Here is a 20,947-nt window from a genome sequence, read left to right on the forward strand (position 1 = left end):
CCTTTCCTTCTGCTAGTTGCTTCCTCATGTTGCTGTTGCTCTCCTTTAAGGTGACAACAGGCAGACTCTTCAAAGCACCTCTTCTCCAACTATTAACTCTGAAAGACTCATTAGGTAGTTGGGCTGGGAAAGTATTACTTTAATACTTTCCTGAAGGACACATTAATGTTGAAAATTGGATCCTATCTACACATCTCTGAGTCCTGTACTATATTTCTGAATTCCAACTTTCCTGCCTAAAATGTACTTTAAAAAACTCCTTTTGTTGTTCTTTGTTGTCAGAATGTTAAACTGGTGATAGAGATAAGTTCTGGAACTTGGAAAATTTGAGGGCTGGAGTATCTGGGGGTGGGGTCCATGGAGAAATTTCAAGGAATACTTGAACTTGGATGGGAAAAAAAAATTACATCTTTATTTCAATATAATTGGCTTCCTTTGTAATCCTGTTTTTTTCTTTTATTTTATGCATTTAAAAATATTATTCTGAGAAGGAGTCCACAGGCTTCATCAGACTACTAAAGGTATCCATTGTATAAAAAAAGGTTAAGACCTCTTGTTTTAGTTCAACCCTCTCATTTTATAGATGAGAAAGCTGAAACTCAGAGAAGGTGAATGATCTGTCTGAGATCACACAGCTGATTAGAAACAGGGTCAGGTCTAGAACCAGGTCCTTTTACTTTCTAGTTCACTAGCCTTTCCATTAGAAGAAACTATTTTCTGGCTGCTAGCTACTGTATTCTCAACTCCTAGACTACTTCTGAGAGTAGTTATCTATAAAACTTTAAGGATAATCAAAATGTTTCAATTGCAGGTTGGCCTGGGGATAAATAATGTATTTAATGGAACTATAAATAAGCTTGTGGTTAGCTTTCTCTATGCACTTAGCTTCTGGCCTTGCCATACCTGAAATTCCTGAGCCAAAAGCTCTAGGAAAGGCAAAGATGTCACTTCTCTAGAGATATGGGCTCCTCAGTCAGCATTCTTTTAATCTAATTCCTCTGAAGTTATAATTATAACTTCGATTTGGGTAATAACTAATATCTTGCCCAGTGTTTTATTAACATTATTACTATTCTCAAAAAAAATTCCTATTAGTGACTAACCACTCCTAGAGGATTGTTGGAGTGTAACTTTTATCTTTTCCTTTCTGATGGAAGACATTTCAAAGTAAGTGATATTTTGAAAATTGAGAAGAAAGTAAAATCATTAGAGAGAGAAAAGTAAAAATCATTATTTCTAATGGACTGGGTAAGTATGTGTGCTAGCTGTAGCATAGAACAAAAGGACAAACAAGGCCCAATTCAGCCAAGTGACAATCTGAAATAGTCATGAATAAAATGCAGAGAGGGCATTGTGCAAGCTGTACCATGCAATGGGGCTTGCTAGACGATTTGTATGGGGGGGTTATATAAATGGTAACACAGAACAATGCCTTTTCATTGTCTGCAGAACAGAACTCCTAAGCTTTTTTTTTTTCTTTTTTCTGTAAATAGGCTGTGTTGGTTAGAAATCCTGTGGTCTTTTATTCAGAGAGTGTAGGAAAGTGTATACATCATGGTCATTTATTACTTTTTTCCCCCCTTTTGGTCCAGTTTTGTGATTTCATCTCCATGGGGAACTTTCTATCTAGCTAAAGCGCCCATAAACAAATGCAGATTGGCAACTTGTCTATAATTTAGAGTACTAATGGAGTTTGAGAAGCTATTTGGTGAACACACTGCTTTTGGGGTCAGATTTTGTTAGGTCCTTTCTTCATCACTTAACACATAGGGGTGACTGCGGCGATTCACTTAGCTCCTCTGGGGCTCAGTATTCTTATTTGTAACATGAGGAAACAGAAATTCAGAGAAGCAGAATGATCTGCCTGACAGCACACAGCTAATTAGAAACAGGATCAAGTCTTTTTACCTTCCAGCTCAGTAGCCTTTCTACTGGAAGAAACTACTTCCTGGCTGCTAGATAGCTCACTGTATTTTCATCTACTAGACTCTCAAATGACTAGATAATCGCTGGGATCTTCCAGCTCCAAATCTATGATTCTATCAAGCAGAATGGGCTGCTAGGTGTTGCAGTGCTGGGCCTGGAGTCAGAAAGACATAACTTCCTGAGTTTAAATCTGGCCTCACACATTTACTAGCTAGTGTGACCTGGGCAGGTCACTTAACTCTGCTTCAGTTCCTCTTCTGTAAAATGAGCTGCAAAAGGAAATGGCAAACTCCAGTATCTTGGGCAAGAAAACCCCAAATGGGGTCACCAAGAGTTGTCCATGATTGAACAACAAATGAATTAAAGGTTGTCTGAGTTACTTAGAGGTTAAAAAAATAAACAAAATTTTACCATGGTGACATAGATATTATATGAGAGAAATAAGATATGAACCTAGGTCTTTCTAACTTCTAGGTGGGCCCTCTATCCACTTTGTCACCTTGCACCTCTATTTATTATGTAATCAATTTTGCTTAATGCTGAATTGGAAGACTATTCTTTCTTAGGCTTTTCCTTGTATACATGGAAAGATCTGTTTATCTATAAGCACTTGCTCTCCTAATGCCCAGACTGAGCACAGTGTTTGATGAGTCTATCTTAGCATATGACATGTTAGGTGGGAATGAGTGTAGAAGTCGGTCTGCATTCATTAAAGATTGCCTCCTTTTTTGTAGTGGTGGTGGTGTGTTTGTGCCTTCTCAAAAGTCTGCAAATGATCATTAACAGTAATCTAGGTCACTCCATCAGTTGTTATTTCTGGGGCTGAGACTACTTTCTAAGCCTGGGGCAAGATGGCATGTTCTTAGCTCCACCCAGACTCAGCCTGGGCTTAAGCATACTGTAAGTCAACTAATACCCAGCTATTAGGGAAGTTCTAGCCTGGGGAATCCTAGGATCATAAATTTACAGCTGGAAGGAAATTTAGAGCCCATCCAGTCCAAACACTTGATTTTGCAGATAAGGAAACTGAGACTCAAAGAAACTAAATGATTTGTCCAAGGTCACACTGGGATAAAGTCTGTGCTTGACACCAACCTTATTATTGCAAATAATAAGGAAAACCCAACTTTTACTACCCAACAGCATAGCTACTTTAACCATATAAAGCAGACTGGGTTTGCAGCTTCCTGAAGTTACCTCTATATTCTGTACCATTATTTTATAACACTTCTTGGTCCTCCCTTGAGACACTTGGCCTCGGGCAAGGAAAGCAAAGTTGGCAGGTGGAGCCAGGACCTAGCATTGAGAGAGATTCAGCTTCTGATAATTAAGTTAGTCCTCACACTCTCCAGTCCAGTTTCTTCATTTGTAAAAATAGAGATAATAACAGAGAGGGTTGTTGTGAGGATCAAATGAGGTAATGCAAATGTATTATTTAAGGTGCAACATAAATAAATGTCAGCTATTATTATCCTTGGGGATCGCAGATGCTGCTTAGTCCAACTCTGGCAATTTTAAACATATAGGGAATTCAACAGAGCCACAGTGCAACCTTGTAGCTTCAACACCATAGGAGAAAAAATAAGATGTTAATTTAAATAAGAACTGTATTATCTGGGAGGGTACAACATCTGTTTTAAATAGTTGAACGTTTCCAGAGTAATAACATTGTTACCATTAATATTTAATATCTACTTCACACCATGAGCTCCACATACTTCAGATTAAAATATCACTTCTTTCAAGCTGGGCATATAGCATAGCTGTCACATTTTTAAGGACTATTAAACTATTCTAAGTTGGAGATGTTAGCTAGCTCAGTCCCGAGGTAGGGGAATCTATATTTAAGTAAGATAAATCTGGAAGGGATTTGATTTGCGAGGAAATGCCCACTTTGAGGAAGTGGGAGTACTTAAGTATTCCCATCTCCAGTGGTCCTGGTGAATATCAGATGGCCTTGGAAGAGAAAGTGAGGCTGGTGACCTTGAGCAGCCCTCCCTCACTCAAATCAAAGTCAACTGCAAGTCATGTCATCATTTCCCTGATGTCATGGTCCTCTTCGAGAAGGAAGGGCAAACACAACAGCCTAATATAAATTTCGTAGGAAGATGCTGACATTGTACACTTCCGTGAAAGGACTGCAGTATCTACAGTCAGAGGGCCTGTGTTCAGATGCTGGCTCAACCACTACCTACCTACCTGTAGCATACATCACTTAACCTCTCTGGCCTCAGTTTCCTCATGTGAAAAAGATTGGACTGGATGATTTCTAAGGGCCTTTCCAGCTCTGATTGATAATCTTGTTAGCTACCACAGTTAAAATCAACGCAATGTTGCTTTTTTATACCTGGAAGGAGATGATTTAGAGTGCCCTGGAACTCTGTGGGAAGCAGTCCCAGCCGTTAGCTATCAAGAGCAAAGCAGGTGTAGAGGTGGCCTGGGTGGCAGCAGCTGTTGTCCAGAGGAGTGAAGAGAGTTTTCCATATATGGATGTCCGAGACTGACGGCCCCCTTTACCAAGATGGCTTCGGCAGCAGGAAAACAGCGTGAGCGGCCATCTTGGTAAAGGTCCAGGTATGAGGACACTAAGGTCACTATTGGCAGGAGTGAGTAAGGGGCAAGGGGCACTCAGGGTCACGGTGAGGTGCAGACCCGGCTGCTATGGTGAGGCTCCGGGCGCTGGGCAGCTGCCTGGGCTTGCTGGCTCTCTGGGCCACCAGCCAGTCCGACGCGAGCGGAGCCTGGATGAAGACATGTCAGGTCCTCACCCGGGACGGCTGCGGGGGCCCGCGTGCGGGGCCGCGTGCAGGGGGCTGGAGCCCCAGGGAAAGATGGAACCTGGGCCGGGGGAGGAGGGCGAGCGCGAGCCAGAGCGCGAGCCCGAGCCGGAGCGCGAGCCCGAGAGCCGGGAGGCCAAGATCTTTCTGCTGGAGAGGTGAAGATGCGCTGCGCTCTAAATCGAGGGCAACCCTGCCCGCTCAGCCCGCCCATCTTTCGTCCCCTTCCCGGGAGGACCCCCGAGAACCGAGCCTGAGTGGGGAGGGGTGCTCCCAGCTCGGCACCCCGGCCCTCCAATAACCCTCTTTTTCGGAGTGGCTCTTGATTCCTCACGACTCCAGGGTGCAGTGTGCAGATTTCTCCGGACTCTTCCCACCTCTTTCCCCTCCTTCCTCTCTTTTGGCTCTCTCCCGCCTCCAGATCTTTGCTCTCCTAGGGGAGCAGCCCGCATGCCCCAAGTCTCCTGCAAAGTAGGACAGGCTAGGGGGTGGGCCCGAGCCTGGGGTTTCATGGGTTATTAAAAAGCCCCGGTTCATCCCCAGCTGCTGCTACTTCTGGAGCCGCGCGGGGCTGCGTTTAACTCGCTGCAGGTTGCGGTTGCTGGTGCATCCTCTGCCACAGTGAAGATAACATTTGCCGGATTTTTTTTGGAAGGTGTCCAGGAGAATAATCCTTTTTTGGGGGGGAGGGACGCAGACCCCATCTTGATTGTGGATTACCCTGTTAAATCTCTTCTGCAATGGAAAATATGTAGGTGTTTCTCTTAAAAATTATTTCTGATAGAATGAATTGACAACTTCAGAGCACCCACACCCCTCACCCCACCCCACCCCCTAGCATTGGAAATCTATTTCAACAGATCTTTTGGTTACCCAAAAAGTAACCCATGGAATGGAAAGGAGAAGCAAATGAATGGAGTTAAGCGGGTGGCGAGAGATTGTTCTGAGTTCTGTGTTCTTTTGGGGGGGGGGCGGGGAGGCGGTGCTGCTGAAGTCTTTGTAGAAAATGTATTCCCATAGACTTTTTTCCCCTGGACAGAACTTGCTGTTGTTTCTTTCCCTGGTAGCTGAGGGGAATTCATCCCCTGTTACAGGCTTGTGTTTGATGATTTCTCTTCCCAGTGGGGTGTGAGAGAATTAGGAAAATTGATCGAAGTTCTAACACTTTGGAGCTCTTGTAGCTCGTGCCCCGGCCGCTGCTGTATTTTTCTTTTTTACGTTTATGAGTAGGACGGCATAATTGTATTTAACAATGCCATGAAACTCTAGTGTTTGCTTTGGATTAACATGAAGTAGCTGGTATTTTATAGTTGCCGTGATGATTTATTTTTGAAGTCTTTCTTGAGTTGCTTTTCTCTGGAAGTTCAGATGTAAAATGACCATTCCTTGCTGAAAATGAATGTTTAGTAGTCTCATTGCATTTTTTTTTGTAGTTGCTGTAATTTTGATTTAGCGTCACGAAAATATTAGCATGTGGTAGCATTGTTCAGAAAAGGAAGTTATATAATCTTTAAAAAGAAAATGTTTCCTGCCTATTGGAGCATTTGTGCTTCAAGGAAACACCAAATCGTGGATGGAAATTTAGAGCAAAAGTATTTATTTATAATAAAATGTTAAGGGCAAGCTTGGGGGATGTGAACACTCAATTACAAATTAAAATGTTTGTGATTTGTAAACATTTTATATGCCACATACTAAATGTTTGTTTGTAGCAGAGATTTTAGTAGTCTCTTTAGAAGACAAACGCGTTAAGTGTGTTTCTACTATATTTATTTCCTTTTGTAATATCATGCAACATTTCACAAATTTTGGATTACCATCTTTGGAGGAAAGTTATGTACATTTTAAAAACTTGATCAGTCCAGGCCTCTAATTAGATTATTTTTTTTAAAACAATCACTGAATTTTGCTATTACTTTTTTGCTGGACATAAAATTAACCTTGTACATTTGAAAGAGAGTATTTTGGTTGCTTAGACAAGTGAGTGAATTTTGAATGAGAATTGAACATTGAGAGTTTAGTCTAGATTCGGATAAGTGAGGCTTGACTAAAATTATTTCTCCATCCTTACCTTGGGTTCATTTTTCTTTTTTCATGTGTTAAATGGCCCTCCCTACTTCCCCTTTATGTAAGTAAATGTAGAATAAAAGCAAGAAATGACTTTATATGGGTTTATATTTAATTAGACAGAAGTTTTAGAACCACTTCATTGTCATGGCTCTTTCGCATAGCGTATAAGGTACATAATTAATCATTGAAGTGCATGCAGGCATGTGGGAGTGGATATAAAACTGGGACAAATAAAGTAAAATCCGCTTGTCATATGCAACATAACATTTTGTTAAATGTTTAATTCTAAGTACTGTAATACTAATGGATGCAGTATTACCTGTGACATTTTATAGTGTTTATCTAGATTTCCATGTTTTATTGATATTCTTCTCTTTAGTCATACCTTACTTCAGGCAAGTCACTAAGTGACTCTGTTTCCTCAGTTTCCTCATCTGAGAACAATGTGATTGGACTAAATGATCTCTGAGGTTCCTTCCAGTTTTAAACCTATGGGCCTATAGCTTTAAATGACTAGACTTGTATATTAGTGCAGAGGCAATAGGGAGCCAGGGCAGGTAGGTGGTGCAGTAGAGTACAGGTCTAGAGTCAGAAGACTCATCTTCTTGGGTTCAAATCTAGCCTTAGATACTTACTTGCTTTGTGACCTTTTGTAAGTCACTTAACCCTGTTTGCCTCAGTTTCATCATCTGTAAAATGAACTGGAGAAGGAGATGGCAAACCTCTCCATTATCTCTGCCAAGAAAACCCCAAATGGGGTCACCAAGAGTTGGTCATGACTGAACAACAACAAAAGTAGGAAGCCATTGGAGAAATAAGTTCTTGGAGGATGTAATTTTGAGAGCTGTGTGGCAGATGGGTTAAAGAAGGAAAAGAAGGGAAACGAAGAGCCCAATGAGGAGATTATTTGAATAGTACAAATGAGAGATGACAAATGTTGGCATTGGTGTGGTGGCCTTATGAGTGAAAGAAAGGAGATGGAAAAATTCTTGATTTTCTCTGAATTAAGCAGGATAAAGTCTTGGTCAGAGGAAAAAAAAAGCATCAAGTTTCTTGGTTGTTAAAATAGCTAATCCTTAAAAAAAAATTTGTGATACCATAAAATTATTATGTCCATTCATAATACTGTTATCAAGACAAAATTGTGTATAAAATGCTCATTTGTGAAATTGTTGGACGCTTCAAATTGCTAAATGATCCATTTCGGGGCCTGAGATATCTATCAGCTCTTTTCTTTAGATTTAGATGCAAATAAGCTTTTTATAATACAATAGAAGAAATATAGCTATAAATTAAGAATACCATTAACATCCCTATTGTGGTCCGAGTCCCCATTTTGGTTTCAGTTTATTTAATTCACTTATTCCCCCAAACTAACTAAAAAAAATACCAGGTAAAGTAAAATATAGTACTTCTTTCACAATGAAGATCATTCTACTAAAAAGCATCCCTAGAAAAATAATTAGAAGAAGTAAGTAATTAATACCAACTGAATTACTGCCTAATATTACTCCACAAAATTTATAATGCATGAAATGGGAAGTAAAAAGTGAAAACCCAAATAATTGTAGACATAAGATTCTCTTTTTCTAGTTGTGTACTCTATTTGGAGATGACCTTCTATTAGGCAATTTGGGAGATTAAGTGGAAAAATCTAGATTTTTTTCCACTTTAATCATGTATTGGTAATTAGGGTGGGATTTTTTTTTTTTTTTCACTGTTTTCTCTTTGAGAATGCTAATGTAATCAAGTGGCTTTGATTAAGTCTTCCTAGGTGCTAAGCAACCCCCAGGCCCACACCCTTTTGCTAATGAGGTATGAAGCCTTTGGGCCCTAAACAGGGTATACAAACTCAGAGGTTAGCATTTTGTTTGGGGCTCTCACTCACTGGAAGAGTGTTGGTGTGGAGACTCTGGGTAGCCCTTGTTAAGAGCCCCGGCTTTGAAGAAAACCCAGATGTTGGTACTTCTCTCACCTGGTAACTGTATATTGTGATTTGGTTAGACAGAAATGTTGATCTATTTATATTGTCTCTGTTTGTAATTTCAGTTTGTGTTTGCCCTGAAGTTCAGGGGACTGATCTTTTCTCTTTGAACTAAGTGAATGATATATGTATGTTTGATTAAAGTGAGATGTTAACCCCTTAAAGTTGCTTTCCTTGGAAAAGCAGATCAAAGAACCTGTGCTGGCAGCTCTTGTCGCTGGTCTTGTTGGGTCTTATACCCCTACAGCAGCTGCTAGCCACATTGTTGTTACAAATCGTTACTGAGCATTTCAGCTAAGCAAATTGCCAGTAAACTTCAGTTTAATCATCTAAATATTATTTTTTAAAATCATTTCACATAGATGTCATAACAGTTTTTGGTTGAAAGATGCTAGTATTTACAGTATCTTACTCAATTTTATATGGAAATTAGGTTCAGTACCAGTTAAAATTGTAGGATATTGAGGTCTTGGAAAAGGAATATATCAATTAGATGATCCAGGGCTTCTTACCATGAGGTCTGTGACTCTTTTAAAAAATATTTTGATAAGCATTTCAGTATAATTACTTTCTTCTGTGATCTTATATATGCTGCTTTATGCATTTAAAAACATTATGCTAAGACAGGTTCTATAGACTTCACCAGAATGTCAAAGGGATCAATGACACAAAATAAGTTAAGAACCCATGATCTGGTACAAAACCCCAGTGTCTACTTGTGTCTGGAGCATAGTAGGTGCTTAATAAAGTTTTGTTCAATTGATCTGAATGGTCAAGACCTGTTCTGCCCTGCATCAGTATATTTTTGGTAGTGAGTAAATATCCAGCATCAATGCATATGTTGAAATGGTCAAACTAGGTAACATGAGGACTTTGATATAATTAAAATTGAAGCCACAAAATATGCCATTTTTTTCTCATGAGTTATCATCCTTTTAATTGGAACATAATTTCATTGAAGATTTTAATCTTGTAATTATTAGTCCAACTAAAGTAGGTCAAGATTGTACTTTGCAGTATCTTAGAGGATTGTATTTCAAGTTAAATATAAATATAGACATCACACGTATATTGTTTGCCGATGACATAAATGTATTTATATGATTCTCTGAAGGTATTTCTTCAGTTTACAGTGCCTTATTAACAACTCTGGTTCTTGACTAAGAGGCCATACATTTCCTGAACCGAGAATGAGGCCTCTTAGGAAAACAATGGAGAATCTGCCAGACTCCCTGCACATTTTGTTTTTATATCAGCTTTTAATCTGTGAAATCTAACTATTATTATTCTCTTCCCATAATTTTTTAAAGTAGAAATGTCTATTAATTAACTAGAAGTAGTCCCACAGTTTGCACTCTATTCTTTACAAAATTAGAAGCCTCAAAAAATTCAATAATTTTCTGATGGAATGTGTGCTCAGGTGGCTTCCATTCAATGAAAATGACCACCTGGCTTTTAGTTTAAACTTTGTTTTCTCTCTTTTCATATAGAAATTATTAAACATTTCAATTGAGCATCTCTCCTGCCTCACACTCGTTAGCTTTATGATCTTTGACAAGTCATTAAACTTCTCTGTCTCGGTTTCTCATAGGTAAAAAATAGGGATAATAATATCACCAACTTTGCAGAGTTGTGAAGATAAAATGAGACAATATTTGTTAAGCAATTTGCAAAAATCTTGAATTACTACATAAAAAGAAGGGAAGGAAAAACCCAGAGAAATATTGATACACGAGCAAGCATTCTGTTAAGAACTTATCTTTTTAAAACATGTTTACAATAATTACTTTAAACGATGTTGAAATTTTTTTTTAAATTTTTCAGAACACCATAGAATTTAGATCTAGATGGGACTTTTAGATGGGTTTATTCAATTCTGGTCTCTTCATTTTACAGTTGAGGAAATAAATGTCCATTTTGAAAAGAAGTAACTTGCGTAGCAGAATGAGGCTTCGCAACCAGGTCCTGTGACTTCAGACCCAGTGCTCGTCTTTCTAATACACTAAGATGTCTCTGTTTTTAGGGTCTGGAGCTTACTCATTAATTCCATCCAAGTTGGGATCCTCTTTATTATGGGGTACCCCTTTTGAGACTTGAGGGTTTTTTTTTTTACTTAATTTCCTGGTATATATAGCTTCATAGAATTGGGAGTTGGAAATGACTGTAAGAGAAATCTGGTTCAAATCTCCTATTTTACAGATAAGGAAAATGAGTCCCAGAAAGTTTGTGACTTCTTCAAGGTTTCTGGAACAATCAGTTATCCAACCTGTTTGCTGTATTCTTTTTTCTCCACTATTAGAATCTAAGTCTTCTCTACTCAGAATCACCAGAGAGTTATTTTACTTTTGTGGTCTGTCAGTATTCTGCCAAAGAAGCTTTATAGTTAGTCAGGGTGTGGTAAAGTATTCCTGAAGATTTATGATTGATTTCCCTATTGAATAACTGAAAACAAAACAAAACAAAACAAAACTTTGCCTTCAGGGAAGGGAGGGGAGAAGTGCTGGGGGTTTTCAAATCCACCCCCCTCGATTTTTTCTTTTCTTTCACTGTCAAAGTGCTGTTGAAATTCAAAGAGACCAGTCTTGTGGGCGAGGCCAGAACTGTTGGCCAAATGCCACCACTTTTCGAATCTAACTATTAAATAGCAAAACTATTTTCCGTATGTATTTATTGTACCACACTGATTAATACACATATTTGTTTGGGGCGGGAGTTGGCATATCTTGGAGCATTTTCTTAGAGCCTCCTTGGCTTTCTGGCCACTATACCATGCTATTCAAACAGGATAAAAGAAGCAGTACCCTAAGCACCAAGTTCTTATATAATTAAACAGAGCTGGTGATAGTATCCTCTGGAGGATTTAGTCATAATCTTTTATTTGTTTTTACTCTTATAATGTGCCCGCCCAGCAGGTGACCTTTTCCAAACAATTAAGTGAGAGCCTCCAAGGAAGGGTGTAAACTATAAATATATTTAGCAGTTGGGGCCAGTATTTTATTTCAGTTTAAGGTGCTGCTATCTCTAGCTGCTTATTGGGGGTGATTTTCAGGGTCTCAGGAGCCTTTCTCTCCACTGCCAAAAACGCTGCTACTGTTCTTTCCTTTGTCTTCACATTTTTTTTTTGTCTTGTTAGGATGCAAATACTACTGGAAGAAGAGTAGGATTTTAAGATTTATGGGTCATATGGACCTGCCTACATATCTTCCTTTTAAATTTCAGGTGCTATCTCTTTTGTGTAGCTTACCTTAAAGGTCCTCTGTTTGGCATGTTTGACATACATATAATTTGTCTTATAGTGACTTCCAGCTCCTAATCCTATGTAGCAATAGACATTTGAACACGGAAGTAAAAACCTCAAATCTCAAAAGGGTCACCCCATAGGAAAGAGGTTCCTAACTTGGATGTGTGTGGGGCGGGGGGAGAGTGTTGGGAGCTTTTTTGCTGGAGAGTTAAGAGGATGACAATGTTCTTATTGGATAGGGGGCTTATGTCATAAGGTAGCCTTTTCTTTTCCTTTAGGATAATCATAAAAACATTGTATTAACATTATCACATGTTCTTATTGATATCCTAAAAGTTTTGGGAAAGCACATTTCCTAGATATGGCCATGAGGTGATACAGTGTGTGGCATAAAGCTATTTTCTGTTCACTTTGAGAAAGACAACACTTTAACCATGAGGTTTCTAGGAGATGGGGAGTCTCATGGTGAATCCAGGATAGATGGCAAGGGTAGGGGGGTTGATGTGGTATAATGGGAAGAACACCTGATTTGGAGGCAAAGGACATGATTTGAGTCCTAGTTCTATGTTGTTGTTGAGTTGTTTCAGTCATGTGTCTTCGTGACCCCAATTGGGGTTTTCTTGGCAGAGATAGTAGAGTGGTGTGTCATTTCCTTCTCCAGTTCATTTTACAGATAAGGAACTGAGGCAAACAAGGCTAAATGACTTGCTTAGGGTCACAGAGCTAGTAAGTATCTAGGCCGGATTTGAACTTAGGTTTTCCTGACTCTAGGCCCAGCACTCTATCCATTTCACCACCTAGTTCTACTATTCATTACTATTATAACTTCGGATAAGTCAGTTTACCTCTTGGGGCCTCAAATGAAGGACTTGGAATAGATCGTGTGTAAGCTTTCTTTCAGTTTGAAATCCTTTAATTTTTATAAGGAATAGGTGTTTGAGGACATGTACTATGAAAGAGTTGGATAACTCTCTAGTTCCCATCCTGTCATTTCCTCAAAGTATAAATTCATTATTTTGCCAACTTTCTGTGATTGCATCTCAGTGGATTCTCCTATAACCTACCAGTAGTACAGATCCTGATTCCTCTATCCCTTTATAAACAGTTTAGAGTTGCTATGGCTGAAAATTTCATTCTCTGTGGCCTACCTGAGGATGTGAATTTCAGTAGATTGTCCCTGTCCCTGTACTTATAATCTCTCTCATCCTTGGTAGTTGATGCCAGAGTTTGTACTCCACTGGCAGAGTCTCTGGATTATTCTGTAGACACCTCTGCCTGGATAATGTTCATCAAGCATTTGAAACTCAGTAGGTCTAAAACTGAACTCAAGATCTTTCCCCTTAAACTCACTCTTTCTCCTAACTAGCCTGTTTTTGCCCAGGGTATCACTATCATTTATCCAGGTTTGCTACTTGAGAGGTGGTTCTTGACTCTTTAGTCACTCTCCTCCACCCCCTCCATCTCTCAGTATCCAAACAAGTACCAAGTCTGCCTCCTCAAATGATCTCTTACAACCATCCCATTCTGTCTACTTCCACATAACCACCATCAATCCAGGCCCTAGATACTTCTCTCTTGGTCTGTCGGATCATTGTTTATCTCAGAGCTTTTGCAGAGACTTCTCCCCATGACTGGAATGCCCTTCTTCTAATCTTTGTGTCTAGAAACTCTTAGCTCCCCCTGAAGGCTCAACTCAAGTGCCACTTCCTTCATTGGCATTCTCATCTATCTCCCATCATTCAGTCTGTCCAGTCTCTAATCCATCCTCCCCACTGCTGCCAAATTGATAATCTTAAAGCTCAGGTCTAAACATGTCGCCCGTCTGCTCAAGCAGCTCAAGGCTCTCAAATGCCTTAAGACTAAAAAACAAAGTCCTCTGTTTGGCATTTAAAGCCCTACACAATGTGGCTCTGGTTTATCTTTCCAGCTCCATTGTATCTTACTCCCCTTTTCGCAAACTACATTCCAGTCAAACTGGCTTGCTTACTGTTTCCATACAGGACATTCCATTGTCTGTCTCAAAGCCTTTGCAGGGGAACCATTGTCCGTATCAAAGCCTTTGCAAAGACATGTCCCCCATGACTAGAATGCTCTGCCTTTCTCCGTGTCTTAGAAATCGAATTCACTTTAAGTCTCAGCTTAAATGCCACCTCCTTCAAGAGTCAGTTAATAAACATTTTAAGTGCGTACTGTGTGCCAAGCATTGTGCCATTGTATGCCAGACATACAAAGAATGGCAAGAGACAATCCTATTCTCAGGGAGCCCATAGTCTAATGGGGGAGACAACATGGGAACCACTAGGTACAAACAAGCTATATCCAGGGTAATGTGGAAATAATCGACAGAGGGAAGGTACTAGGATGAGGGAGTTTGGGAAAGGCTTCATATAGAAGATGGGATTTTAGCTGGGAGCTGAAAGAAGCCAGTAAATCCAGGAAGTAGAGATGAAGAGGGAGGGCATTCCAGGCATGGGGGACAGTTAGTGAAAATGCCTGGAGTTGGGAGATGAAGTATCTTTCTTGAGGAACGAGGAGGCTATGTGGATCACAGAGTATGTAAGGTGTAAAAGGGTTGGATGGTATAAGAAGGTATAAGAAGACTGGAAAGGTAGGAAGGGGGCATGCTGTAAAGGGCTTTGAACACCAGACAGAGGATTTTATATTTGATGGTGGAGGTGATAGGGAGTCATAGGAGTTATTTATGCAGTGTGTGTGTGTGTGTTGGAAGGTGGCAAGGTCAAACCTGTGCTTTAGGGAGAGCAATTTGATAGTTGAGTGAGGATGGACTGAATGAGAAGAGACTTGTGGAAGGAAGACCAACTATCAGGGTATTGTAATAGTTCAGCCGTGAATGAGGTGATAAGGGTCTGTGCCAGGGTTGTGGCAGCATCTGAGGAGAGAAGGGAGTATACTGGAGGTGTTATGGAGGTAAAATAACAAGCCTTGTGAACAAATTGAATGTGGCAGTGGGTGGGGCATGGAGTGAGAGAGAGAAGGCTGATACCTGGGTTGTGAGCCTGGGTGACTTAGGAAGATAGTGGTACCTCAGCAAGAATAGGGAAGTTAAGAAGGGGGAAAGGTTTGGGAGAAAGATAATGAATTTAAGAGTTCTTTCCTGATACTCCCAGGGGAATCTACCCAGGTTAATTCACCCAAGTGTTAATCTACCCCCTTCCCATCACTGGGCATTTCTTTTATATATACCCTCTATTTACTTGTCTGTGAATATGTTATCCTCACCCCTTGTAGAATGTAAGCTCCTTGTGGGAATTTTAACATACGTATTCCCAGAACCCAACATTCCTAGTACGTTGTAGGCACGGGTAGACTCTAAGCTTCCTTCCAGCTCTAAATCTTTTTTTTTCCCAGCTCTGAATCTTAATAAATACTTCTCGATTGGGTGATTAATGAACCTTGGGTCACCTACATGCTGCAAAGAGATTTTGTTTATAAGTTTCATAAATTTTTGAACTTCAGAATTCTCATATTCAAATGAAAGTATAACAATATAATCCAAACATAATAAAATAATAGAAATAATTTTTGGTCATATATCATTGTCCTTGGTCCTCATTTCTCATTAGTACAGATTGTTAAAAATTGAATAGATATTATGCAGTTTGTCCTCACAGAAGGGTATAAGTGATTGTACCAGTTTATCAGTACACAGAACTTTTATCTCCCGTAGTAGGTAGTAATTAAAGGAATATCTTCGTTCAGCTTTCATGGGGAATGTGTCATTCTGGAGATATGAGATCTTCCCACACCTAATAACTAGACAGCTATACACTTGAAGTGGTGGAATTTTATTTCTAATACTTGTTATGGCAGCCCCAGTTGTTACTATGTTATAAAATGTACTGTTTAATTTCATTACTTTTAAAATAGAACATGAGGAATGGGATGACATTTAGGTACCCTTTAGAGATTCTATAAATATAATTCAACATTTTTTTGTGCTGTAGATGCAAGTTTAGATGATATAGGACATTGGACTAAATGGGCATTGACCCAGTCAGTTTCCTTGGGATTTACTTCTCTGAAAAAAGTCCTTGATGTCAGCTTTCTTTTTGATGATTTGCCTCTTCCCCCTAGAGGCAGATGAGCAGCTGCTTGACCTCTTGGGTAGGATGTAAAGGCTGCTTATCTGGAAGATTAATTAGTTAATTAAAACCAAAATAGCCTTCTTACCAATGCTTTTCTCACCCTTCTTTGCAACTGGCTGTTGCTGTTATTACCCTTTGACTTGTTAGCTGTTAAGTATTATTTCTGCATCATTAACACCATGGATCATTGGCACTTCTTCATCAGCTTCATCCATCTACTCTTATCTCACGAATTACTTGTTGTGGATATGTCTAAAGGAAGACTTCACCTCACTTTTTAAAAAGAATTTGTGCTGTGTGTTTTTGGATAGAGTACCTGACTTTGAAACAGTAAATTCTTCATCATTATGATGAGGGCACAATCTCTGGGAACCCCCTCGAACCTGGAATACAGTCTCTAGGAGCCCCCTTGAACTCTCCTTGAGTCTTCCAACTAGATCTGGCCTTTCCCTAAGGCCATGGGCCTTGCATTATCATTGGGCCCAAGTCTCTGCCAAGCCTAGCCTAGCCCTCTATTGTCCAGCTGTTTCCCCACCCCCCCCACTTAATCCTGATCAAAATATCTATACCCTAGTGCTGTTACCCCAGCCCTCTATTGTCTGTATGTCTCCATGTAGCCTTCAGCTATTTCCCACTCAGGAGTCTGACCTCATCTCAGTCCCATCAAGCTCCTCCTTAGACTTCTCCTCAAGTCCCTCCCTAAATCCCTCCTCTGGTCACCTCAGACCACCCCTCAATCCCTCCCACAATCTTTGTGTATATAATGTCCATCTTGCCTCCATGAAGATGGTCAGATCCAACCTAGCTCAGATTGATCTGGCCCGCTTTCATTACAGGCGTCACAAAGGGTGGGATATCTTGGGGCAGGCCTATTTGGCTAACTCTTAATAAACTTTGTCTTTTCCCTTGGCTGAGAAAGCTTGAGTCGAATTCTTTCGGCAGGACCTGGTGTGTCGGTACTTTGAGGTGTCGAGCACCTCTCAACCTCAAACCTCTTCAGGTGGTTCCCTGACCGGGAAACACTGCTAATCTCAAGTTCCTTTCCAGCCAAGGACTTGAAGGTAAGCCTCCCCCTCTTCCAATTCCCCCCCTCCCCCTCGCTCTCCAAGCATTTTGGAGGTGCTTTTTTGGGCCTGACGTCAGCAGGTCCCAGTAGATCAGACAGCTAGAGGCTGTCTTGTTGTACTCAGCCTGACGCTCTCAGGTGGTTCTTGGTCCAGTGGCTATATTGGAAGCCATGGACCCAAGCATGGCTTCTGAAGCGAGCAGGTCCCAGTAGGTCAGACAGCTAGGAGGCTGTCTTGTTGTACTCAGCCTGACACTCTCAGGTGGTTCTTGGTCCAGTGGCTATTGGAAGCCATGGACCTAGGCACGGCTTCTGAAGCATGGAGGACATGGACAGATGCTCCATCCAGAAGCATATACCAGATTATTTCAATTATCTTCGCACTAGGGAATTGGGAAACTCCAGCAGGTACTTTCTTGTGGGTTTTTTTGTCTTGTTTTATTTTCTTTGTCTCTCTACACTTACTCCTAACTTCTCCTTTATTAAGGAGGAAGGGACTTCCAGCCCAAATGCCCGAAATGGGTCAAACCTTTTCAATTCCTGCAAGTTCACCTTTAGGTTGTCTCTTGCAAAATTGGGAAAAATCTAGTTTCTCTACAGAACTTAAAAAGAAAAAGCTGGTGCGGCTTTGCAATACTGTTTGGCCTCAGTATCACTTAGAAGGCCACGAAATATGGCTTATTTTGGGGACTTTAAAACGTAATACTATTTTGTAGTTAGAATTATACTGTCGCAAAGAAGGAAAATGGATAGAAGTTGCCTACATGATGGCCTTCGTGGAGCTCTCTTGGAACCCTGTCCTCAGAAAGGATTGTAAGATGCTTGTAGCTAAAGCTGCCCCACAAAAGGGCAATGGGGGTGAACAGGGCATTTTGGATGACCCCCTTCTTCTTATGGCCCCCAGGGCTTTGGCTCCTCCCCCCTTGGCGACCCCTGCTCAGGTCCCAGCCAAAGGTCTGGTTGAGATGCCTCCCTCTGTGGCCTCTTTCCCTGAAGGGACCCCTACTCAGGTTTTGGCCTCCTGGCCTGCCTCTACTGCAGGCCGTGCAATATCTATCATCATGGGCCCTTCCCCCAAGGCAATCCCTACTCAGGTTCTAGCCTCGGGCCCTGCCCACACGGCAATATCTCCTTCCCTAGCTCCTCTCTCTGAGGTAGCACCCACTTGGGTCTCTGGGGTATCTTCCCCTCTGACCTCTACCCCTCTTCAGGTATCAACTGATTTTCTCCCTTGTCAGCCTGATCCACTGGCCTTGCAGTCCAATCTAGTTCAGCCAGCTCTGCCTAGTCCCTACCTCACAAGAAGTGGGACTTCCTATATCCCTCCCCAAGCCTCAGTCTCCACAGCTCCTTCAAGGCTTTTTCCCCTGAGGGAAGTGCCTGCCTCCTCTACAGGGACAATCAGGGTACACTTTCCATTCTCCATTTCAGAGATCATTCAGGTTAAAGAGAAGCTGGGGAGATACTCAGAAGACCCCACTAAGTTTACTGAGGGTTTTAGGGATCTGTCCCTACAATTTGAGCTTTCTTGGGGTGAATTGCACATCTTCTTCTCTATCTGTTGTACCACTGAGGAGAAGAGGAAGATCTGGGAACAAGCCCAAGAATTTGGGGATCGTTTGGCTAGCGATAACCCCATAAAATACCCCCCAGGAACAGCTGCTGTTCCCACTAGTGACCCAGGATGGAATTATCAAAAGAGTGAGGATAGAGAAAAGAGAGACCATATGGTAATTTGCCTGATAGAAGGCCTAAGAACAGCATTTCAAAAGCAGATAAGTTTTCAAAAAATTAGGGAAATTACTCAGGGAGAAAAGGAAAACCCTGCCCTTTTCCAAAACCTTCTAGTAGAAGCTATTAAGAAGTAGGCAAATTTGGATCCTGATTCTGTTGAAGGGGCAGCAATCCTTAGCATGTATTTCATTAATCAGCCTGCCCCAGATATTAGGAAGAAACTGCAGAAATTGGCAATGGGACCCCAAACACCTCAGGTCCAATTGCTGGAGACGGCCTTTGGAGTTTTCAACAATAGAGACCTGGTTGCAACAGAGGAAAGAAAATGCAAGGAAAGGGCTAGAGACGGAGAACATGCTCTATTCTTGGCTGCTGCCGTGGCCAGGAAAAGACCCAAGGAGTGCCCTTCCAGGGCACTTCCTCCCCTTGGAGGAAGCCTGGCAGTGTGGGCCGTGGGGAAACCTACTTTCGACACCACAAGGAGGGTCACTGGTCCAAAGAGTGCCCCTCTAGGGCGGCCCCCTGGAGGAAGCCTCCAGGATCCGCGCCTCCAGGACCATGCCCAGCATGTAACCAGGAGGGACATTGGAGAAAGGATTGTCCCCAAGGTTGGAAAAGTGGTAGAGTCTCCTCCCAGTACCCTGTCCTCCAGTCTTCTGAAGACTTGGAAGGAGGGGAAAGCCTGGCGCTTGGCAGTGCTCCCACTTTCTCCACCTCTCTCGCGGAGCCCTGGGCGAAATTGAGGCTGAAGGTAAGGTTACCCACTTTATCACGGCTATGTTCTCTTGTTTTAACTAATTGCTCTGGCCTTATGCACCCCTTGACCCATCAGGTCATGGGCATTAAGGATCTGTTCTTTGGACACTCCTTCCTTACACTCTCTTCTGGCCCTGCCCCCTTGTTGGGAAGGGACCTGATGGTGACATTGGGGAGCCAATTTTCTCTAGTTCAACCTTGTAGTTCCCTTTTCCCTCTGCTCACCAGACCACCCCCAGAAGTATGGGAGACAGTCAAGCCAGTTGTTTGGGATCAGGGAATTCTTGGGAAAGCTGCTCAGGCCACCCCTGTCCTTAGTCGCCCCAGAGAGTCTAATGTGTTCGCCAATTGCTGTCAATATCCAATTAAGCCCAAGGCCTGGGAGGGACTGCAACCATTAATTGAAAGATCCCTTAGGCATAAAATCCTTGTCCCTTGTCAATCTCCTTGCAACATTCCAATCCTTCCCATAAGGAAGCCTAATGGAGAGTACTGAATGGTTCTAGATCTCAGGGCTGTTAATGAAGCTGTTATTCCTATGCATTGCCACAACCCATATTGGGGTACCCAATGGTTTTCCACCCTGGACCTCAAAGATGCCTTTTTCTGTATACCTTTGCACACAGATTCACAATTTATTTTTGTCTTTGAATGGATACTTCTAGGGGAATCAAGTTCATGTCTGCTAATATGTACAGTTTTGCCCCAAGGGTTTCGAGATAGCCCTCATTTATTTGACCAGGCTTTGGGAAAAGATTTAAGGGACCTTAAATTAACTGACAGGAGCTTAATTCAATATGTGGATGATATTCTTATTTGTAGCCCCACCTGGAAGGCTTCTTTGGCTGTGGCCCCAGAAACCCTGAACTTCTTGGGTACTCGAGGCTACAGGGCCTCCTTGAACAAAGTCCAGATAGCATGCCAATGTGTAAAGTATCTGGGCCACGAACTAATGCCTACCTTTCAATCTTTAACCTCGGAGAAGAAGAGGACAATACTGCCCATTAAACAACTCCAAACTTTTCTAGGCATGCCTAGATTTTGTAGATTCTGGATTCCTAATTTTGGTCTCATTGCTAAACCTCTTTATGACTCCACTCAAGGCCCTGACTTGCTCCCTCTAGAGTGGGGCCCCTACCAGGCTAAAGTTTTTGAGGTTTGAAAACTAAAGTGACCACCACTCCAGCATTAGCTTTACCTAATTTAGAAAAATCTTTCACTTAGTATGTTGATGGAAGGAGAGGACAGGCTTTGGGAATCCTAATCCAGTCCTTAGGATCTAACCCC

At 41.5% G+C, this 20,947-nt stretch overlaps 1 protein-coding gene across 1 annotated transcript in view; it reads left to right on the forward strand.

Annotated features, from left to right (window-relative positions):
- The first annotated feature begins 4,587 nt into the window (after nucleotides 1-4,587).
- Nucleotides 4,588-20,947, forward strand: part of NAPEPLD (N-acyl phosphatidylethanolamine phospholipase D) — an 80,095-nt gene continuing 63,735 nt past the window's right edge. The window contains 2 exon segments of the mRNA XM_036761614.1: nucleotides 4,588-4,702; nucleotides 4,705-4,861. Coding sequence (XP_036617509.1) covers nucleotides 4,588-4,702; nucleotides 4,705-4,861 — 272 coding nt within the window.

The sequence above is a fragment of the Trichosurus vulpecula genome, chromosome 5, assembly GCF_011100635.1.
Source record: "Trichosurus vulpecula isolate mTriVul1 chromosome 5, mTriVul1.pri, whole genome shotgun sequence".
In the NCBI taxonomy this organism is placed as follows: Eukaryota; Metazoa; Chordata; class Mammalia; order Diprotodontia; family Phalangeridae; genus Trichosurus; species Trichosurus vulpecula.